General features: G+C 42.4%; 1 protein-coding gene across 1 annotated transcript in view; it reads right to left on the minus strand.

The window, feature by feature from the left end:
- The window catches only part of LOC115322545 (enteropeptidase-like), a 36,858-nt gene extending 10,477 nt beyond the window's left edge, over positions 1-26,381 (minus strand). The window contains exon 1 of the mRNA XM_042287658.1: positions 26,333-26,381. Coding sequence (XP_042143592.1) covers positions 26,333-26,381 — 49 coding nt within the window. The remainder of the gene's footprint in view (positions 1-26,332) is intronic.
- Positions 26,382-26,975: the final 594 nt, after the last annotated feature.

Here is a 26,975-nt window from a genome sequence, read left to right on the forward strand (position 1 = left end):
GAGTGTATCCTACGTGAGATATAGCTGGGATCATTTTGGGTTTACGGTCGCAAAGTGTCAGGATAAAGAAGCAGGGAGTCATTTTCTGTAATGGAGTCAAACTCATCGCGAAACAAAAACTGTTGCTCTTTGCGGACCGAGAGAATTCTGATTCTAGTCTAACAAAAAGCTAGTTGTAGCTGCATCTATGGCCATTGCTGCTTTTCCACTAGCTGTTTCACCTCAAATATTCCACGGGCAGTAAATGCGGTTGCCATACAAGTTATGCAAATCGGGAAAGTGATCAATTGAGAGTTTTAGCAGATCGTTCTGATGACTCCGACAGCAATGCCCGATACACCGTCGCCGTTTTTCCCCAAGCATCTTGTCGTTATCAGGGGTATTGAAGGTATGGAATCAATCATCGAAAGCTCTCTATTACGACTTTATGTGCTTAGGCATTCAATTTTATAGACATTTCCAGCGACATTTTCGAATAAAGTGGTTTACACCGTGTGTTCCCGGGTTTGAGACAGTACGTTCGTGTTGGCCGACTGCGCTGGGCTGTGAGTTCTTCAAAAAGCAGTGACAGCCTGCGTAAGCGAAATTCCGGACACTGGTTGTGGCTAAATTTATCCGTTTCATTTCATCGTTTGTTTCTTGTGGCAAATACAATTTCTCCCTGCTTAAAAAAAAACAATGTATAAGTTTTTGAAAAAAAACATAACAAATGAAAGCTATTTTTGGTGGCCCCGTACGCGACAGAACAAAGCCAAAAACAGGTGGAATGTTTGTTGTGCTTTATGCAGATTTTTACGATGCCCTGCACTCAGCCGTGTCAACCTACACTCTAAAAAAATACCGTGCGTCTACTGTCCCTCACGACACTAAGAGAGCCAATCACCGTAACTTGCGGAGGCAGTTGCGGTGACCAGCGAATGACGATGCCGAAACATATGTTTAGAAAAAAAAACGCAGTCTGAGTTGTGATATTAAGCAATGCAAGCGTGACGTTTTGCATTGCTCAAAGTCACAACTCAGATTGCGTTTCTTGGTCTAAACATATGTTTCGACTTCTTCATTCGCTGAGCTGCCTTCGTAAGTTGCGGTGATTGGCTTTCCGAGTGTCGTGCGGGGAAGTAGACCCACGGGCTTTTTTTAGAGTGTACAAGGGTATCAACTGTCGAAAATATTAGTACACTCAAGAAAGCCGAAAGGCATGGGTATTCCTCGCTCACAACATGACATCCAACCAGTCTCACCAATCGAACAATATACTGCACGTACCGTACGGTGCTGCGTGACCCGAAAAAAGGTTTATTCAAGAAAGATCTCAGATAACACATCATAACCAATATATAGTGTCGACAAACAGTCCCTTCATGACAGTCGGACAGAATCCGGTTCATTTTAGGGAATTTTATGAAAATATGTTTTTTTTTACGACACTAAAAAAACAACTGATTTATTTGTTCCGCCATTTACCCTGAACCCAACAGCTGTTTTTTGCGAAGAAAGCAAACATAGGTGGGAAAACATTTCGAAGATTATCTCTACTGAATCAATCATCGAAGACCATCGAATGGCCCACGTCGCGAACTGTTTGATGCTCGCTTTCTTCGTCGGCCTGCTGCGAAGGCCGAGCTGTCGACGAGACCTGGTATTCTCTGGTTCTCACAGAGGAAGATAATACCAGAAACGGCAAGCATCCTGAACAGACAAATAAATCAAAACTTTCAAAAACGTCCGGTAAACTCCTAAAGAACAATACAGGTGGGGAGTCGCGCTGACCGGGTTTCAACAGCTTAGCAGGTGCTCAGAACTTTCTGGCTGAGAGTGGTCGTCCGGGTCGCAAAATGGGGCGGCCGCAGAGCTCTTCCTTGGAAGTGCGTAGTTCCGCGAGCTGCTTGAACGCCGATCGAAGCCGCGAACGAGAACTCTTCACTTCAAAACCGCCACGAAAATGATGGGCTATACTCAGGGACGTCTCTCTGTGGCAATAAGAGAAATCTATCAGGGGGCGGTGCCAGAACTGACGTTTGTATAACCGCGCCAAGTTGGACCCGACTTCCTTGGTTTTGGTTTCAGTTTGGATTTGGCGTGACGGACACGCATCTTCTACTGTTACTCATTTCGTATGAGAATGGCGGTCGATGTAGCTGAGTTTCGATCACCGATCGAGTATGGAAGCATAGTGGCGTCTGTTTCCCAATGTTTTATTCGTTTTTAATTTAAAGCCAACTCTTTGACTGAGGTGTTCGGACACTATGACAGGGTAATTTAAACCGTGTTAGATCACGTCGAATTTTATTTGTCTTTCGACCGACACAGATATGCGACAACAATTTAAGTAATGCCTTGAATTTTACCATGGCTGCACTGCTTTGAGGTCATGAATGGAGAAACTCTTCTGTTGCTGAAAAATCACAGCGCTGGGCGAAACACAAAAATAGGAGCACGCGCAGGCTACGGCGCCAAGTCAAATTATCTTTGGATAGCATTCAGTTTCCGCTAGGCGCACGAGGTGTGTGTGTGTGTGTGTGGGGGGGGGGGCGTATTAGCGCACCTCAGCTCAGAATACGCATAGGGAAAGCTGTACCAGCAGAACGCAGGGATCGCCGGGCGCAATGCCCATTCCTTCTCATTTAGGCCGGTGGCCTCGCTGCCGCTATCCTTGAAGAATAAAGGGTCAGGGTTCCCTCTGACTCACTTATGCCTACACGTTGCCCATCGATTTCTTTGTTTGCTGTGACGACATTTGGTGGCCAAACATTGTGAAAATCCCACGGGTGAACAAAGGGCGAGCTCACAGAAGGCACCGACGATACACAATACCGATGGCACCTAACGACGAACACGAGAAACACACCGTGTGTGCTTTGCACTGAACTAGAAGACTAAACAATGAATGCTATACGTTTGGCTCATCTTGAATAATGTTATTGTTGCATTTTGAAATTAGTGCGAAAATGGCAATGATATACTTTTTTATTTTGTTAGGTTACGCCCAACAAATCAATTACTTATAACTATAGCTAGTCATGTTGTGAAACGGCGTGCTGCCGCTCTGTAGCTGTTGATTCATTGTTACATAAAGTTGGCCATACAGAAAGGCGGCAAAAGGGCTCTGAAGTTCAGAGGAGGAACAGGCAACATTCCGCGTCGCAAATTATTACTGTGGGAAAGTTATGTTTCCTAAGATACGTATCCCTTGTACCATTCGAAATCAATGTCGAGAAAAGGAAACAGTTTAAAAAATGGCTTTTTCGTAACATTATTGATTTCTGCGATTATCACTGAGGTAAATCTGCTTTCAGAAAGCAGGGCATAAAAGTAAAAAAAAAAAAGCTACCGAGAGAGCCAGTGATTTGTGTAGCGAGCATTCATGTACTTATTTTTGTGAGCTCGGTTTGTGCATGTCATCCCTGTATGTGGACGTTTACGTAATCTTACAAGTAACGAAATTACATCTATTTCATTACATTTATACGTAATTTTGTAAGGCAATATTTACATATTTTGCAAATCAATTGTAAGGTTATCGCATTAGATATTAAGGTAAGCACATGATTTTAATCAGTAACATCTTTGTTTTAATTCACTTAAGAAAAACGCGGGAATATAAACACGAAACATATTTGTTATTTTTTTTTTGTGAGATCAGCATTACCTAAATCACATTATTACTTGCACTTATAAAGCGCTGGGCCTTGCACTCTTCAGAGGCTCAACCCCTTTCTTCAGGTTGCCTAACACCTAGATTCATTTTTTGTTTGACTATTTTGTTTGCTAACTGCAGCTTGCTCGCCCACAAGAGGAGAGGAAAGCGCAGTTATATAAAACCTCGGCTCTCGGTTCCAACAATACTTCAAAATCTACCAATATCGAAACGTTCACTTCTAAGAAAACAAGAACTGTAAGTTCAGGCGAGTTTGTACAGGAGGTCTCTGCGGGTCTGTTATATTTGTCACTTCACTCTTTCTTTGCTTTCGAACACACAGAGAAGAGGATATCCAGCGATTGCGAGCCTTCCAAAAGCTCAAGACAATTAACAATGACCTCTTCGCGTATAGTAACTACGAGAGTTAGTATAATGTCACAACAAGAGTGGAAGTGCCGTATTTCGCTGAAATACAGTTCAACACCAAAATTGACAGAATACGGCCGTAACTGGCAGGCTGCTCAAAATGATGAAAGAGCAGCTTTCATATTTTGGAAATACAAATGTTTATTTTATCTTGTTCTATTTTTTTACCTATTCTTCTAGAAGCTTCAAGTTACCCACATTCCTGTCACCCTTTCCGTGCACCAGACATCTAGCTAAAGAACCCTGCGCTGTGGGACGGCCGACCCGTGCCCCACTCATTTTGGACTTCGTACTGATATTCTATTGTTATTCACCCTACGACATAAAGATAAAGTTACTCTGCGAGACTAACCAATTACTCCTTGAAGTAACGGTCACTTAGTTCTATGTAAGAGTAATTATAAGAGCAATTAGTTACAATTTTGCGTTTGGTAAAGGCATTGCTGACATTTTTTTAGTGGCGTGTACAAGTCTGCATGCTTGTGATGCGTCCACCCGATTGATCATGTGTGTAGTATTTGTGCAATATAAAGTGAAACAGATATGGAGCAAACTGCGCAAGCACTGCATATATATTTGTGTCCTTTGAATTGGGTTATACCTTGCACCACCCAGACTCTTGAGCTAAGTGGCAGCTATATATTTTTCAGGAGTTCCATATTGATTCTAAACCAATGTAGTGGTTTCTACTTGGTCTTACGGATGAGACTATTTGCCTTCACTAAGTTCCTAGGTTTGTGAGTGTTAAGGAAACACCTGTTACTAGGTGTGGCTAAAGGTCAGTAACATATGTGACAAGCAGTTACGAACAGAAAGTTAGTAAGCACTGCGACATTATTTCTAAGAGTACCTTTTAATTACGCTGGCCGAAAGGATAACGAAAACAGAACCAGCGTTTTTTGCTGACGCAGGCAATTAAGCAGCACGAATGTTTGTCAAGCTGGAACCCCGCATGAAACCTTTGTCAATTAAGTGATTGTTATGAGAACATCGCAGTTTTACGACCAACAAAGAGCAAATAATTCGTGCGGTGTCTCGTTTTATAAGTTTGACGCATGCAAAGGATGATGCTTTAATTTACTGAAATCAGTATGAAGGGGCTTTATGAGGGACAATGGCGGAAACTTAAGAACAACTCTAAAACCAGAGTGCCACTGCTCATGCATTATAAAAAAAAATAGTTTGGAAACACGAGCCACTGCAACACCCTTGTTTCGAATGGCGCGTGCCAAATGTTTTCTCGAACGCATTGCCATGTGAAATTTGAAGCACGAACCTCGCGGTGACTCGCGTTAGAATATGAATACAGACTGCGTTTTGTGTCATGTATAAGCAGTGTGAGTGCGGTTTAACGGTACAAACCACGCCGACAGTTGAAGCGAATGATTGTCGCGTCTCCTTCAACGAACGTTCACCACCCTCGGTCCAGATGTGTACAGACAGAGATGAGGCAGGTGAAAGCCATGCACTTCACTGATTAGCAAACCATAATCTCAACGGGAGCGCGGAAAGTGGTGCTCCCAAAAAACTACAGGAGGGCTTTTTAAACCTGCACGTGAACAAAAAAAAATCTTAAGGATTAAAGAAATGTTTGTCATTAGTGATTGCATGCACCAAGCTTATAAAGCCAGCATTTTGACGCGTAGTCTAAGAGTTCGCTAAAATGAGATTTACTGCGCAGCCGAGCTCTTGTATGATCATAGTGAAAAAACCTCGAGACAAGAAACGAATGAAGGGAACAAACACAACACCGTCCCTAAATTAGAGACAGTGTAGTGGTTGTCCCCACTTTGCGTTATTTGTCTCCAAGTATATTCACAATGACGAGTCTGCTATTTCGAATGAAGCCTGATTTCAGGATTAACACAAACATTTCTTTTAAATTAGTATTAAAAATTTTGGTCTACATACCGTGAAAAGAGCGAAAAAATATATCACGCCGAAGTAAAGGTATGTGCTAAATTAACTTTAAATAAAACAGATACAACGTTTTTGGCGTTCTATAAAACAAAATTTTCTTTGAAGGCTGAGTAATTTTAGAAGGTGGCAAAACACAACTGTATAACCATAGAAACGTCAACCTTTATTGGAGCCTCTGAGGGGGATTGTTTGATTTGTAAAAAGAGTGGAAAGTTTATTATCATTTTAATCACAGACTGTCCTCTTCAAAATGCAGTTCCCTTGGAGAAGTTGTCTCTCACATGCTTATTACCTTGTAGCGCTTTGTTTTTATACGATCGTTTTCTCAACATACAATGTTGTCGAGATTAATTTAAGTCTCTAATGTGAAAGACAGGTATTAGGGGAGCAGCCCATAAAAGTAGAAATATATGTTCGATCTGATTTGAGTTTCGATTCTGTTGTGGAACGAGTTAAAGTCAATACAGATCTCTCGAGAAGCAACGGATGCATTATCGTGAGAAAGAATAATGTTAGTTGTGACTGAGTAACTGCCTATTAGATTATATAATCAAATTATATGAGACATATGCGCGATCTCTACACGCATGTTGGGTGAGACTTAGCGCAAAGGTAACCACGGAGTCAAAAATTCATGTGTTGTTAATGTTTTTCGCTAAATTTGTTAATTAGTATCACTTCGCTAATATTTTTGGTTTTCTTACTCAACAAGTAGTATATATGAAGTCGTATGTAAGATAATAAACCGTAAATATATTGTTCTCAATATCGGCAGGTTCCTTGCAGGCTGCTCTATTTCAGGTTGGAGAAAAATGTCCATTCCTACGTAAACATTTCTAAAACTCAAAACGGGAGCTACAAAGAGGAGACAAACACAAGACTTCTCAAGTTGAGCCGTCTTGAGAAAAGACGTCTCAATAGAGACGTCTTGTCTTTATTCCATGTTTGTCTCCGTCTTGGGTTTTAGAAATATTTAAATTTAATCAGCTGGCCTCAATTATTACGTTATCTTCAGGTGCTACGCGTAGGCGTTGAATGATCTTATGTTGATGTGAGCGGCGAAGGATCTGCCTTTTTTCATCCGTAGATGGAAACCGCACTTTTAATGACATTTGAACAATTAAGTGGTTTTGCCGCTGCGCACAGGCGTTTTTAGAAGACTTGTTCCCGTTACTCGAAAGATGTAATGTATTGCAATTACAAATTGCCGAGCCTCCAATCTAATTTATTCGCGTAACAAATTACTTGTGCTAAAATTAACGAATTACTTTACTCGTTAATTGGCAAATTACTTTCACGTCACTTTTCACGTAAACCTACCAAGAAAACATAAGAAACAATTTTGATGTTACAAGAACGTTCTGTAACACTACTTTCCATTTCTCAAACGCCCGCATTATGGTAGTCCCGGTAAAAAATAAAATACTTTATTTAAGAGAAAGAATGTAGGTGCCCTCCGTTCACCTGTAAACTGACGAGACAACAGACGCTGCAACCGCACCCACTATCCAGCTAGCTTACGGCGACCAAAAATGATTTCTGGAATCCTGCAGACAAAGCTAGAAGGGCGCATGCTCAGTAGTAGCGTCTACCTCATATGCTAGGAGATTCGGAGGTCAGGAACCGACCAACGAAAGCTCCCTTTTGAAACTGGCCTTTCGAGCGTGTTCGCCACGTCTCAAAGTGGCAGTCTCGTGCCTGTAGCTTTGTGCAGGTGGCGAGAGCCGTCGAAGAAGTTGGCAAGGGTGAAACGCTGTAAAAGTCAGAAACATATAAATCCGAAGAATTTTCTGTTGCCCAGGAGATGTAAAGCACCATTTAAAGGCGATGGAAAGGGAAAGAGTCTACTCGGCGTTGTCGCCATGATATTTTTTTCCTCACATGTTTCTAGATGCCTTCAACGTTTTTCTAGCGCGTCTAGTGACCGGTCATAAAAAATCGAGTTATTATTTTGGTCATTCTTCTCCTCTCGATGTTTTCCTTTTTGTCGGAATCGCTCTGTCTTTGTGCGGCTAAATTTTCTCCTTATATTGCTCCAGTTCTGTGTTGCGTTCATATTTTTAAAAAAAGTAACCTGTATTTAAAGTAATCTGTTAAAATATTTTGTAACAAAATTACATTACAAATTACTGGTGCAAAAAAGTAAAGAGGCAATTGCAAGATCACTTTAGGAAGTCACGGATTCCAAGTAAACCGTTACTTGTAAGGGACTACTTCCCAAGTCTGGTTTTTAGCGTCTGGTTTTTTAGCGTCTGGTATTACCGCCCACTTCCGAGAGACTGGAAGATATATTTTAAAATGTCTCGTGATAATTTGACCCTTCATTAAAGGTTTCGGCACTGAGATGTCTGAAGGATTCAGTAATTTTACTATTATTGTTTTGAGCGTAAAGCTGATGAATACTCGTGACTTCTTTCGGATAACCGTTTAAGTCGGGGTTCTCGAAAGCACAATACGCGGGTCGGATCCGAAACACGGAGGGCGCCCCACTTGCCCGCGACTGGCCGCGGCTCTCGCAGTAACCCCCAGGCCGGCGCCCGTCACCAAGCACGCCCCTCCCTACTGTAAAGATATCGCGTGTAAAGATATCGCGTTGCGACGCTCACCAAACGCTTCTTGTTATTTACTTGCTTATTTTCTGGCCCTCAAGGCCGTGAAAAACACCTAACCCGGTCCCTTAGCTATAAAGTTGGGAGACCTCTGGTATATCTTGAAAGGCATACCAGGGGTCTCCCAAGTCCTGAGTCCTTGGGAAACTTTAATAGGGTTTTGGACATTCGCATGTCTGCGTTAATTCTACATAACAGAGAGTGAGTGTCATGATTTAAAAGACATTGTTTTTATATATATATTATGATAATTCAAGGGGCAGTCCAGTGTAACTCGGCTCTCGTGATGATGAACCACAACACTTTTCAAGCTACTATTTATATAACAGCCTGATAGCGACCATCCACATCGACATTGCCTGGACGTCTGCCTGCCTGCTCTACTTCCCCTGGGGGTGTAGGCGAAAATAGAAACTCGTGTTTCATACTCTAAGCAAATACCCTTGAGAATAATACAGGAAACTCCGGGGTAAAATGGGAGACAGAAGTAGAAAGCGATCCTGGCGGTGTGGAGTGGACAACTCGCCACTTTTCCCGGAAATGAATCAAGTGGGTCTGACTCACTAGAGAAATTGATAGTCTATGAAATATTCTCAATTTTTGATGGAGCATAGGAAGCACAAGCTCGTGATATTGCCGCGCGCAAGGCTGAGAAAGAAACGCTCGGTCACGGTCCTCCAGAAAGTTCCCGTTTATTCATGTACCGCACGTAACTTCTATCATTTATCCCTGCTTTTGTTTTCTGGAAAGTACGTGTTCATTCTCGCCCCGATCACGCGACGCTCGAACCGCTTTCGCCGAATCTTCGAGATAGCGGCGCACTCTAGATAAGATGCCGCCCGCGACCTTGTCGAGTCAGTCTCGCCCTAGCGCTCGATTCTGCTGACACGCCGACTTCGACGCCCGCGACGCTCTGCTTTCTTCTGTCTCCTTCTTTATTTTTGGCACAAGTTCGCCACATTAAACGTTTATTTATTCCTGTTTATTTCTTGTTTATTAGTCACCACCCGTGACATTTTGGTGGAGGTGACTAATAAACAAGAAATAAACAGGAATAAATAAACGTTTAATGTGGCGAACTTGTGCCAAAAATAAAGAAGGAGACAGAAGAAAGCAGAGCGTCGCGGGCGTCGAAGTCGGTATGCGAATATCAGTACGGTATCGGAATACGAACTGCCGGAGGACATCTCATCACGCCAGTCGGGAGATGCACTGCTCGCGTCGAGATCCACGGTGAAACGTGCCCTGTGAAGTTCGTCGTTCTGCAAGACTGTTCGAGGGACGTTATCCTCGGAATGGACTTTCTCTGCGAGTATGGCGCCGTTATCGACCTCGGGGCACACCAGTTGACGCTGCGAAAACCTGTTTTACCGCCGGTGGAGACCAACACGACGTCAACCGCGATCCGAGTTATCGCCGACCATGTGAACCTACCGCCGCGGTCGAGTATTTTCGTCACCGTTATGGCCGACGCCGCCATGCACGGTGAAGCTCTTCTGGAAGGCAGCGTCCAACTGCTCCTCGAAAAAGGAATTGGCGTCGCAAGAGGCGTAACGGATCTCCAAGAAAGACGTACAACTGTTCTTGTGACGAACTTTCGAGAGGAGCCGCAGCACCTAACGAAGGGTACCACCGTGGGCCACGTCGAGGAGCTTCAAGCGCCAGCGGTGGTCACCGCAATCTCCGAGGAAACCTCATCGCCGCAGCAGAAAAGCACGACGCCGCCGCCGCTCGACATTGACCCCGAGCTCCCAGCTACGAAGCGCCGGCAACTGATTGATCTCCTTGCCGAATACAGTGACTGTCTTGCCACGACATCAAAGATTCGCCAAACACCAATGGCGAAACATCGCATTGTTACCGACGACGACGCACTTCCTGTCCACCAGTCGCCGTATCGGGTCTCCTTAAAGGAAAGGAAAGTGATTCAAGATCAAGTCCAGGAGATGCTCGACGACGACATCATTCAACCCTCAAGGAGCCCATGGGCGTCCCCAGTCGTCCTTGTAAAGAAGAAGGACGGAACCCTGCGGTTCTGCGTGGACTATCGTCGACTGAACGCCGTGACAAAGAAGGACGTCTATCCGCTCCCCCGCATCGATGATACGTTAGACCGACTGCGCCACTCCCGATATTTTTCGTCGATGGACCTGAAGAGTGGTTATTGGCAGATTGAAGTCGACGAACGTGACCGGGAGAAAACTGCCTTCGTCACTCCCGACGGACTATACGAATTCAAAGTGATGCCGTTCGGACTTTGTACAGCACCAGCCACCTTCCAGCGCGTCATGGACACCGTGCTGGCAGGTCTGAAATGGCAGAGCTGCCTCGTCTACCTGGACGATGTCGTGGTATTCTCACGAGATTTCGACGAACACCTCAGACGACTTCGAGCCGTGCTTCAAGCCATCAAGACCGCCGGCCTGTCACTCAAGCCAACAAAGTGTCGGTTCGCCTATGGGGAACTAAAGTTCCTTGGCCACGTCGTGAACAACAAGGGTGTTCTACCTGACCCCGAGAAGACCCGCGCCGTAGCTGCATTTACGCCGCCGTCTGACAAGAAGGCCGTGAGAAGATTTCTCGGACTCTGTGCCTACTACAGGCGCTTTGTTCGAGACTTCGCCAAGCTATCCGCACCGCTGACACACCTCACGAAGGACGCCGTAAAGTTCGAGTGGACAGAAGAACACCAGAGGTCATTCGACGAGCTCAAACGAAGACTCCAGACGCCCCCGATTCTTGGCCATTTCGACCAGTTTGCTGAAACCGAGATCCACACCGACGCTAGTAACACCGGACTCGGTGCGGTACTAGTCCAAGTGCAGGACGGAGCCGAGCGAGTTATCGCATACGCAAGTCGGACGCTGTCTAAAGCGGAGAGGAACTATTCAACGACCGAAAAGGAGTGCCTCGCTGTCGTATGGGCAATAACAAAGTTTCGCCCATATTTGTATGGAAGTTCTTTTCGCGTAGTCACAGACCACCACTCGCTCTGCTGGCTGGCGAATCTGAAGGACCCCTCCGGACGCCTCGCTCGGTGGAGCCTACGACTGCAAGAGTTCGACATGGCCGTGGTGTACAAGTCCGGCCGGAAGCACAATGACGCCGACTGCCTGTCAAGGGCCCCAGTCGAGGGCGGTCCTGCCTGCACCAAAGAGGACGACGATGAGTGTTTCCTCGGCGCTCTGGATGTAAGCGACATGGCAGCACTCCAACGAGACGACCCTGAGCTGCGAGCACTCATCGAACACCTAGAGGGGCAAGAAAGCGCCGTTCCCCGCGGTTTTGTTCGAACACTGCCAACCTTCTCCATCCGACAAGGCGTACTGTACAAGGAGAACTTCAGCGACAGCAACACGGCGTGGCTGTTGGTGATCCCTTCCAGTCTTCGAGAAGAAATTTTTCAAGCCTGCCACGATGACCCGACGGCGGGACACCTTGGTTACAGCAGGACTCTTGCGAGGATACGCGAAAAGTACTACTGGCCCAAGCTTGCGAAGACAGTACACCACTACACCCGATCTTGCCACGAGTGTCAACGAAGGAAGAAGCCACCGACGAGACCGGCAGGACTTCTTCAGCCTATTGCGCCGCCATCTGCCCCATTTCAGCAAATCGGTATGGATTTACTCGGACCTTTCCCACCGTCGACGCAAGGAAACCGATGGATAATCGTCCCAACCGATTATCTCACGCGGTACGCCGAGACAAAAGCCCTTCCATCAGGAACGGCTGTTGAAGTCGCCAAGTTTTTCATCGAGTCCATTGTCCTCCGGCACGGCGCTTCCGAAGTCCTGATCTCAGACCGTTGATCGTCATTCATGGCCCAGCTGACGCAAAAAGTCCTTCGTCTCAGCCACACAAGCCATCGTCGCACCACGGCGTACCACCCGCAGACCAACGGGCTGACGGAGAGACTCAACAAAACCATCGCCGACATGATCTCCATGTACGTCGACGTGGAGCACAAGACATGGGACGAGGTGTTGCCGTACGTCACATTTGCCTACAACACGGCCGTACAAGAGACCACCGGAGTGACACCCTTTCAACTGGTGCGTGGGCGCAAAGTAACGACCATGCTGGAAGCGATGCTGCCCCATGAGCCAGCTGACAGTGAGAGCGACGACGCCCAGGTGGTTGCTCAACGGGCCGAAGAAGTCCGCCAGCTCGCCCGACTCAGGATTCAAGACCAGCAACGCGCCGACGCGGGCCGCTACAACCTTCGTCGCAGGGACGTTCACTTCCAGCCCGGAGACAGGGTGTGGGTTTGGACGCCCATCCGTCGCCGCGGCCTCAGTGAGAAACTGCTGAAACGGTACTTTGGACCATACAAGGTACTTCGTCGCCTCGGCGAGCTGAACTACGAGGTGATGCCCGACGGAACACGATCATCGTCACGCCGCCCACCACGACCTGAGGTCGTGCACGTCGTGCGCCTGAAGCCGTACTACGCTCGATAGGACTGTGGACCTTTTGTGCTCCAAAAGACTCTTTAGTTTATCGTTCTTTTTTATTTTGATTTATTTTACACTGCATCGGGGCGATGCACTTTTATAGGGGGGAGTAATGCCGCGCGCAAGGCTGAGAAAAAACGCTCGGTCACGGTCCTCCAGAAAGTTCCCGTTTATTCATGTACCGCACGTAATTTCTATCATTTATCCCTGCTTTTGTTTTCTAGAAAGTACGTGTTCATTCTCGCCCCGATCACGCGACGCTCGAACCGCTTTCGCCGAATCTTCGAGATAGCGGCGCACTCTAGATAAGAGGCCGCCCGCGACCTTGTCGAGTCAGTCTCGCCCTAGCGCTCGATTCTGCTGACACGCCGACTTCGACGCCCGCGACGCTCTGCTTTCTTCTGTCTCCTTCTTTATTTTTGGCACAAGTTCGCCACATTAAACGTTTATTTATTCCTGTTTATTTCTTGTTTATTAGTCACCACCCGTGACAATATTGAACCTCTTGGTATTTCGATGTCAAAATGCTGTGTGTTGTATAGACCAGTCAGGGTTTGTATAGCGATTGTGTACAATCTCAATGATTATTAACCTTTTCTGAGCTTGTTTATTTATTTGTTTTATTCCTACCGAAGCATGTCTTATTATGCCCTTGGCTCCAAGTGACCATAATTGGCAACAGGCATCAATTTTTTATGAGACCAACTTGAGATGACTCCAAGTGACTAGAAGTGATTATTATTGATAATTATGTGATTTTTTTGTTTGCTTACACTTATGAACGGCTTCAAGTAGCTTTTGTTGGCTATTAGCATCTTCTTTGACCAGATTGACCTTAAATGGCTGCCAATGGCTATTGATGACATAATTGACCATTATCTCTTTCGGCATTGGTGAATGCATATGGTTTCAACTGGCTATTATCGGCTATCAGCCTCCACTTTTATATATATTTAATAGATATGGCTACAAATATTAATGAGTAATGAAAACTGAGCTATTTCTGTTTATGAACTGGAATTACCTCAGGTGGCTATTTTTGATTATTAGAATATATTTCTGACCAGATTGGCTCAATGGCTACTAATGGCTGTTAGTCAGCATACTAACAATTATCTGCTGTCTGAGTGTTTATGAATGAGAAATGCTTCAAGTGGCTAATATTGGCTATACGCACCTATTTTGGAATAGATTGACTGCAAATGGCTACAAACTGCAATTAGTAGATAATTATTACTTGAGCTATTTTTATACTTACAAAATGGAGTGGCTTCGAGTGGATAATGTTGGCTATTTGTATTTATTTTTGACCAGATTGAATTGAAATGGCTGCTGATGGATATTGATGATATCATTAAACAATTAGGTGCTATTTCGGTACCTAAAAATGAGTATGGCTTCACGGCTATTATTGGCTTATGCATCAAATTTTAGATATATTTGATTGAAATGGGGGCTACAAATGGCTATAGTGAGTAGTGTTGTATTTCTGGGTGTTTTAGTGTTTACTAACTGGAATGACTTTAAGTAGCTATTGTTGGTTATTAGCATCTATTTCTCACCAGATTAGCTTCAAACGGCTAGCCATGGCTATTAGTGAGTATAATTGCAAATTATGTGCTATTTCAGTGTTTATGGATGAGAATGGCCACAAGTGTCTATAACTGGCTACAGGGATGGGCAGTATTTCAAATACAAGTATCTTAAATACGTATTTCAAATACTTTATGTATTTTGCATTTGTATTTAATTACAAATTGTGTAATGTATTTGACGTGTGTATTTAAATACTAAAACGTGGGTATTTCAAATGCAATTGTAATTAAATACAATTTTGTGGGCGGAAATACATCCCTCAAATTTATTGTCACTGTCCAGAGCAGGAAGAAAACTACGTTCTGCATCGAATGCAGTGTCCCTCAATCAAGCACACGCGTTTAGTGACTTTGTGATTACGGTGCTAGTCCAGGGCAAGAATAGTGACGAAATCGACATTCACAGGCAGACTGGCTAAATAAGTGCCTGTAACAACTTGTGATGTTTTCCAGCCTGATTTCCATCCATATTTTTGCCTGGAACATTCTAAATGCGCGGGTCGTCCAGATTTTCGTAGCTGGTGCGAGTTGCAACAATAAAACATTCTCTAGCTACTGCTGCGCGTCTTGGTCGTCTTGGTTCTTTGTTGGTCTATACTAAAATGTAATCGACAAAAAAGGCTGCGTGAAGCTCTGCACTTTTTTCACCTATTACGTCCAAGCTGATTACATTTTTGTGAATGTATTTCTAGTACGTTACAAGAGCCTCGCAGACTAACTCCCGAGTGTGCGATGCAAAATTAAAATGAGATACCCAGAAACCCGTTGCAGGTGCCCTGAAGTCGCTGACGCAAATTTTGAGGAATGTATTTGAAAAAGTATTTGGAGGAGACCAAATACATTTGGTTGTATTTGTATCTTGTACTTAAATGCTTTTTTGGAAATGTATTTAGATTTGTAATTAAATACATTTTTGACGAAGTATTTTGTATTTTTATTTGATACATATTTCCGTGTATTTTGCCCATCACTAACTGGCTATAAGCATTTATTTGTATTGCAATGACAAGATTTGGCTACACATGGCTATTAGTGACTACTGTTGATAGTTATGAGCGATTTTTTGTGTTTACCAACTGGAATGGCTTTAAGTGGCTATTGTTGGCTTTTATCCTCTATTTCTGACTAAATTGGCTTCAAATGGCTAGCAATGGCTATTAGTGAGTATAATTGACAATTATGCACTATTTCACTGTTTTTGGATTGAACTGGCTACAGGTGGCTATTAGTGGCTATAAGCATTTAGATTGGCTTAAAATTGCTACAAATGGCTAGTAGTGACTAGTGTTGATATTTATAAGCAGGCTTTATGTTTATTAACTGGAATGGCTTTGAGTGGCTATTGTTGGCTATTAGCATCTATTTCTGGCCAGATTCGCGTCAAATGGCTTGCAAGGGCTATTAGAGAGTATAATTGACAATTATGTGCTATTTCAGGGTTTCTGGATGAAACTGGCTGCAAGTGGTTATTACTGACTGTAAGCATTTAGATTGACTTAAAATTGCTACAAATGGCTAGTAGTGACTAGTGTTAATATTTATAAGCAGGTTTCATGTTTACTGACTAGAATGGCTTTTATTGGCTATTGTTGGCTATTAACATCTATTTCTGGCCAGAATCACCTCAAATGGCTTGCAGTGGCTATTAGTGAGTATAATTGACAATTCTGTGGTATTTCACAGTTCATGGACGAAACTGGCTTCAAGCGGCAATTAATAAATATAAGCATTTATTATTTATTAAATTGGCTTAAAATAGCTACAAATGGCTATTAGTGGCTAGTCTTGATAGTTATGAGCAGTTTTAGTGCTTACTAACCGGACTAGCTTTTAGTAGTTATTGTTGGCTATTATCATTCATTTTTAATCAGATTGGTTTTAATAGGCTAGCAATGGCTTTACCAAGTATAATTGTGGATATTCATGAATAGCCATTCATAGTCATTCAGTGGATATTCATGAATAACCATTCATAGTCGTTGAATTGATATTCACGAGTAGCCATTCATAGCCATTTAAAGCCAGTCTGGTAAAAAAGTAGATGGTAATAGCCAAAACTTGCCGCATGAAGCAATTTCAGTTTGTAGACAAAGAAATAGCTGCTACTTATAAATGCTAGTCACTTTAAGCCATTTGTAGCCAATTCAAGCCACCGAGGTCAGGAACAGATGATTATAGCCAAAAATAGCCCATCCAAGCAACCTAGTCAAGAATAGATGCCTATAGCCCATAACATCCAGTTGAAGTCATTCAAATCTATACACACTCCAATTGCATAAATTGCCAATAATAGTCGCTGATAGACATGTATAGCCATTTCAAGCCGATTTGGCCAAGCCAATAATAGTAGGCCCATAGCCAATAATAGTAGGCACTTGAATCCATTCATAATCAAAACATCATGAATACTATCTCACTAATTGTCACTAATGTTCATTCTGAAGCGATTTAAGGGGATATTGTTAAGATGATATGGTATTGCTAACAATAGCCACGAAGCCATTTTCATTCATAAGTATAGAATAGCAGAATATTGCGACCAATAAGCACTAATAGCCATTTTTTGGCAATTCGAGCCAACCAGGTCAATAACAGATGTTTATAGCCAATAATAGCCATTAGTAGCCAACTCAGCTTGCATAAAATCAAATAAGTCGAAATAGTGACTGATAGTCACTAGAAGTCATTTGGACCCCAAATCTGCCATATAATTTATAAACATGATAATATAGCCAATAATAGCCATATGAAGCCAAATCAGTCTGCGCACAATCAGGTAAGTCGAAATAGTGACTAATAGCCATTGATAGTCTCTAGAAGTCATTTGGACCCCGAATCTGTCATATAAACAAAAAAAAATATGATTGTATAGCCAATAGTAGCCATTGGAAGCCAACTGAGCCTGCATCAAATCAAATAAGTCGATTTAGTGACTGATAATGATTGATAGTCACTACAAGTCATTTGGACCCTAACCCTACCTTATAATATATAAACATAATAATATAGCCAATAATAGCCATATTAGGCCAACTCAGTCGGCACACAATCAGGTAAGTCGAAATAGTGACTAATAGCCATTGATAGGCACTAGAAGTCATTTGAACCACGAATGTGCCATATAAATAAAAAATAATATTGTATAGCCATTATTAGCCATATAAAGCCAACTTAGCCCGCACACAAATAACTCAAAATTGTGACCAATAGTCATTAATAGTCAGTATAAGTCATTTGAGCTCCGAATCTGCCATATAATTTATAAATATAATCATATAGCCAATAATAGCTATATGAAGCCAACTCAGTCTTCACACAATCAAATAACTCAAAATAGGAACTGATAATCATGGAGAATCACTAGAAGTCATTTGGACCCGAAATCTGCCATAGAATTATAAATATGAATGTATAGCCAATAGTAGCTATTGTAAGCCAACTCAGTCTGCTCAGAATCAAATAACTCAAAATAGTGACTGATAGTGATTGATAGTCACGGAAGTCATTTGGACCCCAAATCTGCCATTAAATTTATAAACATGATCATATAGACAATAATAGCCATATGAAGCCCACTCAGTCTGCACATAATCAAATAACTCAAAATAGTGGCCAAAAGTCATTGAAAGTAACTAGAAGTCATTTATACTACATATCTGTCATGTCAAATTTTGATCTAAAAGTCAAAATTAGCCATTCCGCTCGCAATCAAATAACTCCAAATAGTCACAAATAGTCATTGATTATCAGTGAAAGTCATTTGGAACCCAAGTCCGCCATATATTTAGGAAATAAAATCAAATATCAAATAATAGTCATTCAAATCCAATCTGAAACATATTACAAATATCACGAAATGGTCACTAATGGTCATTAAAGTCTATCACAAGTGGAACTACCTAATAAATAGCTGCTCAGTCTATTTGCCCCGAAATAGCTTAGGATATTGGCCAGAGCCATTATAATAATAATAATATAATAATAATAAATCTTTATTTTACGTGCCCACAAACAACGTTTCAGTCTAGGATGTGGTGCACACAAAGAAAATTAAAACACAGCACTATATCAAACATTGAAATACTTGACACAATGAAAATATAAACAGATAACAGAAACTGTAAGACTATACAGAACCCGCCTTACAATAGGTAATTCAAGGACACCCACTTTCGCACATAAAGCATAAACTGGTTTGAACAAAGAAAAATGTCAAGATGGGTCTCATTAAATGCTAATTGGTTTCTCGATAAAGGAGACACAGATGACATACACGATGGGTAAAAGGTCAGCACATTCCTACTGACCCTTGAGGGAACATGAAAGTCTATGAAACGCAAAAGATCAATTGAATTCACTTCTCCGTGTACAACTTTGTGAAGTAATATAAAATCTCTGTATTGCCTCCGCACAGCAAGCTTGTGCAACGCAAATCGAACAAGTAACGTTTCATAATGGTAAAAATATTTCCTTCCAATATAACGGTCATACCCAATTCTAATCATTCGTTTATGTATATTTTCTATTGAAAGAGCCTGAGATAACGTTAATGAATTCCAAATGATTGAGCCAAATTCTAATCTTGACCTCACTAATGTCTTAAACAAGTGCAGTAAACAACTGGGCGTAGAAAACTCGCAACACAACCGTGAAATCATTCCCGACACTCTCAGTGCTGCATTCACGGTTATAGACACGTGATTCTTAAAGGATAGTGAACTATCGATGAATACACCAAGATCCTAGATAAAAGGAACCCGAGGAATCGGGGTCCCTCCCAAATTATATAAAAAATAAAGTATGTCACGCTTTCTGGATAACACAATTGATTTAGTTTTCTTGGGGTTAAGTGACAAGCGGTTTTTGGCACACCATTCAGAAACACGTTCTATGTAAGCCTGGAGCCGGGAGCAATCAGATAGTGACCTCACACTTATAAAAAGCTTAGCATCATCGGCAAACAAAAGAATGTTTGCATCTGTAATACGGGAAGCAAGATCATTTATGAACAAAAGGAATAAAAGTGGTCCCAGGATGAATCCCTGGGGTACACCAGAACTTGAAATAAACTCGTCAGAGTAGCTATCAGAAATGCGAACAGAGTTTGAACGACCAATGAGATACGTGGAAGACCACGCGCAAAGATGCGGGCTGAAACCATGCAAGGCAAGCTTCTGTAGCAGTAAATTATGACACACAATCAAACGCTTTTGACATGTCAAAATAAATTGCATCTACCTGTCCCCTACTTGACACTACTGGTGCACAGTAACTTAAAAACGAGCATAAATTTGACTCAACTGACCTACCCTTCAAAAAAACCGTGTTGAGATGCAGATATCATTGGGCTAAGGTAAAAGTAAACACGTTTATATATTACTTTTTCAAAAACTTTTGCAAAACTACATAACAATGACACAGGACGGCAATTATTAACCAATGTCGAATCACCGTTTTTAAAAATAGGAACAACTCCAGACACTTTCCAAAGCTCGGGAAAGTGTCCTTCTGCAAGAGACAAATTAAAAATGTGCATCAAAAAAGGGGCAAGTAAAGAGCAGCAGCCTTTTATAATAAACATAGGTATGTCATCAACACCGCTCGATAATTTGGGTTTCAGTTCCTTCACGGCTTCTACGATCTCTTCTGCGCCAACAGTAAACGAAGACAAAAAAGCATTACAACCGGCATTAGTGGCACTAAAAGAACTACTCATAGGAGGGGGACAACACGAACTAAAGAAGTCAGCAAAACTATTCGCGATATCAGCCGGCAAACAGTGGTACCCATTATTATCTCGAAGACAGATACTTTCTTTGCTTCCATGCGAGTGTTGCTTAGCAAAGCACCAGAATTCTTTCGGATTTTTTCTAAGGCTTTGCTCGAAGCCATCTAAGTGCAAACGATTATCTTGTTCTTAAAGTTTCTTAACGAGACAACGATGAATACTGAACTTTTTAATACTATAAACTTAGCCCTGTTTTCTTGTATAAGCGATGATAGTGCAGTTTCTTTCGTAATGCATTTTTTAAATCTTTTGAGAACCAACTGGGATAACGGGAGTTGCGCGTCAACCGTTTAGGAACGAAGGCATCCACAGCTTTCTTAACTATCGCGGTCAACCTTTCTGTGACGGAGTCAACTATGCCATCGTTTAAGACAATTGACCAGTCATAGTTCTCTGTAAGCTTATATAAACCGAGATAATTTCCGTGAGAATAAGAATACCCAGCAGAAGTACGTTTTACACGTGGCCTACATGATAAGCAGAATTTTGTTTTGAACGGTGGATGATAAACATCAACGGGTACGAGTGGGTTTACAGCTGATACCGCCGGCTCGAACGGCGCGTTAGATAAGCACATATCTACAACATTTCCACGAGAATTTTGAATTTAATTTTACTGATAAAAACTTCTAGAAAAGCCAGGCGGCTTTTCTAGAAGTCACGCCAGTTGTGCAAAAATTAATGCCGGCGCCCGAGTCAATTCCAGGGAAGTTGAAATCGCCTAGAATCTGGACACGAAACTTGGAAAAGTCGACCTTTTTCTGCAGTGATTCAAAATGTTCGGTAAATTCAAGATCGCTGAAAAGGGGAGGAAAATAGTAATTTCCGATTAAACAGTTAAAACCATCGCTGGCTGATAGTTCAACCCAGAAACACTCAGTATAGGATTCGAGATCTTTCCTTCTGTGGCACTGAACTAAAGAATTTACAGCAATCAGTACACCACCCCCGAGTTTCATACCCGTGTTAGCATAAACTCGGTCTTTGCGAAACACCGTAAAAGTTGGAGGAAAATAGCGATTTATAGAAATGCCGGGACAAAGCCAGGTCTCAGTTAAGCATATGATCTCAGATAGGCTTAACAAAATATTAGACATAAACTCAACGGCCTTAGAACGGAGGCCCCGAGTGTTTAGATAATACATTTCAAGTGTTTTAAGCATTTACAACTGGTGAAGATGAAGATTCAGACCCATGTACTCTCGAGCGGTCTAGTTTGCCGAAAAACTGGTCGAAGATTGAACCCTCTCGCCACACTTCTGCTTTGTTCAAGATTTCAAAAACTGAGAAGTCCCCTGCGAGATGAAACGAAGAATATGATTCGAATTTCGTCTGCAACTTCGTGACACGAGCACTTTTGCTGTCCAAGAAAGGGGCTATAAGGTTTTCGATGTCTGCAACTGATGTTTTTGAGTCCAACCTCAATATGAAGAGAGCCCTTGCGTGGCGAGCCACGGCAAGTACCTTATCAGACTTTGCAGTTCCGGATGACGCCAGAGCGCGCCGTTTTCGCTTCACGAGTGTGAAGCCGTCGTCGTCCAACGCTGCAGCTGCCTGACCAGCATTGCGCCTGTCACCGTCATCCTGTGCTGAAAGGTCGCCCACAATGTCGTCTGCCAAGGGGATGGCTGACGTGGCGGGTGCACCCTTGTTCCATGCGGTCTTGGGCACCGCTCCCGATGCTGGCGTAGGCCTTCCGGCAGAAGATGCCGCTCGCCGCATGCGTTCAGCATCGTCCACGGTCGTCGTAAAATTTAATAGCCCTTGTAAAGCAATCTAGTTTATACTTGTCCAAATAACTCAGAAGTACAATTCAATAGTGTTTGCAGTCATTAGAGGCTAACCAGGCCCCCATAACGGCAGGTAATACTGAACCGGACACTATTTCTACTTTCTTATAAATACTGACTCTTCGTTAAACAGCCAGTGCAGCATTTACTGGCTGTAATTACTACGTCGTGTAGCATTTCCAGCCTCATTGGAAGTGCATCTCATATAATTTAAAATAATGACCTATGGAGCAATTAAATATTTAAATTGCTGTGCTTTATTTTCAACTGTAAAGAGCCAGTCACTACAGCTAGTAAGAACTATAAACTTTAGAGTGGTCCATAAACTGTCAATTTACTAGAAAGTCATTAATTGCCAGTAGGTCATTCGTACCAGGTATAATACATAGGTCTATATAATATAAATACTTAGTGCTAATATGAAGCGCTCCTCATTATTAGAAATTACGTGTATCAGCACTTGCTCAATTGAAATCGGCAGACCGATTTGCCGTATATTCACAATTCCTGATAGTGTGACGAGAAAAGATAGTGTAGTGAATGACTGTCATGCTTTTAATTTCGAGCTCATAGTTTACCATCTCACACCGAGAGATGGCAGCACTTCTGTGCCTCCTGACAACCCCATGTATTTGGCTCGAGTTTCCAGTATTGGTGGTCAATGGTATTTTCTCTAAGTATTAAGCGTGACGTTCTCAGCCCTAGTGGCGCTCTCGCACTCGCACTTCATATTGTTTAACGCTCATGTCGGGTCCGCCAGCAGAACGACCGTTCAGTATCGTTCAGTTCGTGGTGCATCGTGTTTTTGCGGTGTAAACAGGAAGACCTGAGTTTTGGTACATATACTGTAGATAAAATGAGCACGAATGACTCATTAAATGCATTGAAAATAAATGTCAAAGTAATTTTATTACTCTCAAGTAATTGCAATGTAATTACTTTTAGTCTGCGGTAATGTGTGATGTAATTTATTTATTTTTTGCAGTTTCGGAAACGTATTTACTAAAGTAATTTGGCCATCTCTTATCTCGTCTTTGCTTTTTCTAAAAAAATCAAGCCCCTGAAAACTCGGTTACGCCACCACATTGCTGGAGGTTCGTAACGTTGAGATAACATACGGGGCCATTTTGAGAAAAATGGTTGCTTGATGATGCCGCACCGTGGCGCGCTGAGCTTGCACATGGTACTGCACGATCTGTTTTAGACCGCCATATTTATCCAATACTTGAATCCCCAATAAGTCACTATACTCACAAATATACACAGAGGCGGAAACATGGGCTGTGAAACTCAGAGGAGCAGGTAGTAATATCGACTGGAGCAACGATTTACAGCGTGAGTGGCATGTTAACTAAGAGATTAATCCCTTATTCGATTAATATTCAATGTCGAGAAACGATATTAGCGGCAAAAGGACAGGTTGTTTGTAAATTATTTGTTGGTAAGTTTGTCACCGGAGAAAAGGCGTGCTTTGAGAAAGGCCGGTATAAAAGTAAAAATAGCAAACGACGCAGCAAGTGATCGGTGTAGCGTGGGATCGTGTACGTGTTTTCGCGTGCTGCGTTTGTTTACGTGATCCCTGTGTGTAGTGAGTTCAGCCGATTTATGGCGAGCGTAATGTTTGTGCAATATAAAGTGTAGACGGTGCAATTATATCCGCGCGAGCAATGCAAATAATATTTGGGACCTTTGAATTGGGCTATAGCTAGCACCTTCTAGCTTCTCCTTAAGTGGGAACTAAGATATTTTACAGCAGTTATCATTCACTCTGAACCAACGTAGTGGTTTTTTCATAGTCTTGCTAATGAGACTAGTTCCCTTTAATACATTTTTAAGTATTAACTGTTAAGAGCACGCCTGCTACACGCTGTAGTTGGTAAGAAGTTAGTAGCATATGCGACAAGAGTAACTAACCAAAAGTTATTGAATAGTAAGACCTTTTTTCTCATAGTACCCTCTAATTAATTTGGCCAATTCTATAATAAAAAGCATCAGAGTATTTCGCGGACGTTCGATAGTACGTGTAGCCGCCCGCTAGACACGCAACACTCGTCAAGGCGGTACCGGGAAGGAACAGATTCTCCAAACACTTATTTCTGAATTCCTCATGAGTACATTACATCTGTGCAATAAATAATGAGGAAGTAATTTCTTCCGTGTCGCGTTTTTTTGGTTCGGCAGGTGCGACGGGTGAGGTTTTAACACACTGATATGGGTAAGAAGGACTATTATTAAGGGGTAACGACAGATAGTTAAGAGAGAATCTAACGGTTGATATCTTAGCATTCACCTCTGACCAATGTAGTCTAACCAACAGTTGAATCGAATGATTATCGCGTCACCTTCAATATACACTCACCATGCTCACTGCAGATGTGTACGAACAGACAGAAGGCAACGCAAAGCCATGAGCCTTACTGACTAGCAAACCGTATTCTCCACGGGAGTGAGGAATGTTTTAGTCCTCACACCACGGAAGTGAATTCTAGACTTGGACATGAAAGAGCGAAACAACGAACAATCTTCTGTATTGAAGAAACGTCCATTCCTAGTTATCACGTGTACCAAGAATACCAAGACTAAATTTTCATGCATAAACTAATAGTCTGCTATTTCGTGCAAAACAATATTCCAGGCTAAACGTAAAACTGATGTTTTTATATTGGTATACCAAATCCCGGCACTCTTCAGTGAAGATAAATGCTGATGAGGCTTAATTTAAAACACAGGGATATTTACAGCGCTGCTATAGTTCTATTAAAAATATAAGTTTATTTCAAGTCTAAATAATTGCAGAGGGTGGCAAAAGGCAACTAGATAACCCTAGGCACGTCAGTTTGTATTGGAGCCTGTCAGGGGTGTTGTTTTACTGGTAAAACAAACAGGGAAGTTCATGATCATTTTTAATCACTGACTGTCCATTTCGAAATGCAATTGTCTATTTATTACTTTTATTTATTACATGTACCCCACAGCGCCCGTGAAGGCATTATAGTGGGGGAGGGGCAAAAAGAAGAAAAACAAAGGGCGTCACAGAACATTAAGTAAAAACACTCGCAGCCTGCAGCAAGGCATAGAACAACATGAAACCAGCCCTGCGAAAATGTAACGCAGAGAAACGCGCTCATTGTTGCACCAATATACACATAACAAGGAATAACACATAACGAAGACAACATACATTGAGTGCTAAAGGCCAAGCAGAGCTTGAAAAATGTTTGAGTTGTTTTTCTCTAACACTAATTCCTCCGGTAATTCATTCCAGCTCTGAATAGTGCTCGGGAAGAAAGAATGTTTAAAAATGTCAGTTTTGGATGAGAAAGGTCTACTTTTCCTCGAGTGATCACGTCTTTGGGAAATGAATTGTGGTTCAAGTAAGTATGTTCCTTTATCAATTCCAGAGAGTTCGTAATGGATCGCGTGTAGTAGTTTTAACCGAAGGCATTTACGGCGAGTTTGGAGAAGCTCCCGCTTGAGTTCCTCTTTTAAGGCAGTCACGCTTTGACGCCAATTATAGGAGTTAAGAACGAACCTGGCAGACCTATTCTGAATACTTTCTATGTCGTTGATGAGGTACTGTTGGTAAGGGTCCCATAGCTCGGAGGCATATTCAAGAATCGGCCTGCAGGAGTTTTCTCAGCGTGTGTGAGAAAACTCCTGTTTTGCAGGAGTTTTCTCACACACGCTTATAGACTTGTATTGCTTTATTTTTTTTTTCGAGCATTTCTCAAAATATATTGTTGTAGAGATCAATATCACTCAGCTAAGTTTCAAGACAACTTTTTGTAGGGTAAAATGAAGAGAAACAAAGATAGACATTTGATCAAGCTTTAATCGCGACTAACTTTTTGAACAAGTTAATGTGAATAGACGCCCCCCGACAAGCACCAACGTGAGAAATTCTAAGCTTAGTTCTAACTGAGTGACTGCGCATTAGCTTATGTATTCAGAAATAAAAGACATATGCGCGATCTCTACGCACATGCTGAGAGAGACTTAGCGCAAAGGTAAGACTTGAGTCAGAAATATATGTTTTGTCGCCAATGCTTTCTGCTTGATTAGTAAACGGATATCACTTTACTAATTAATGGCGTTTTCCTCACTTACCGTATAGCAAGGCAATGGTGTATACGAATATGAGAAAGAGTGAATTCATTCCTCCCAATATCGGCAAGGACCTCCTAGGTTGATTTTTGATTCCGAACTGGGAAAAACACAAGTGCTGCGTGTCCGTGTTAAATACGCTTACATATGACGTAAATGACCTTATGCTGATGTAAGATTTTCCGCCTTCATCTTCAAATACAAAGTGCTTGTGTGATGTCATTTGAACTATGAAGTTGTTTCGATGCAGCGAAAATGCGGTTTCAGATTCCGATGTTACCACCCACTTCTAAACAATTGAAAGTCACCTTTGAATATGTATTGTGCAATTTTGATACCCACACCAAACGTTTCGGCATTGAGATGTCAGAGGGGTTTAGAAATTGCTTTGAACGCAAAGTTGACGGATCCCCACGACTTCTTTGGTATAACGGTTTAATTCAGGGGTTTTCAAAACACGGTCCGCTGACCACATCCGGCTGGTGGAGGCATTCTCACCTGCACACGGCTGGCCGCGGTCCTTTTAGAAACACCGGGACAGCGGCCCGTTTTCAGCAGACCCGGGGTGACTGGCGCAACAATAAGAGCATGCAAAGTAATGGCGTCGCGACGCTCACCAAACACTCTGAATCTGTGTCGATTCCCA

This window comes from Ixodes scapularis, unplaced genomic scaffold (assembly GCF_016920785.2).
Source record: "Ixodes scapularis isolate PalLabHiFi unplaced genomic scaffold, ASM1692078v2 ptg000101l_1___fragment_2___debris__unscaffolded, whole genome shotgun sequence".
Taxonomy (NCBI): domain Eukaryota; kingdom Metazoa; phylum Arthropoda; class Arachnida; order Ixodida; family Ixodidae; genus Ixodes; species Ixodes scapularis.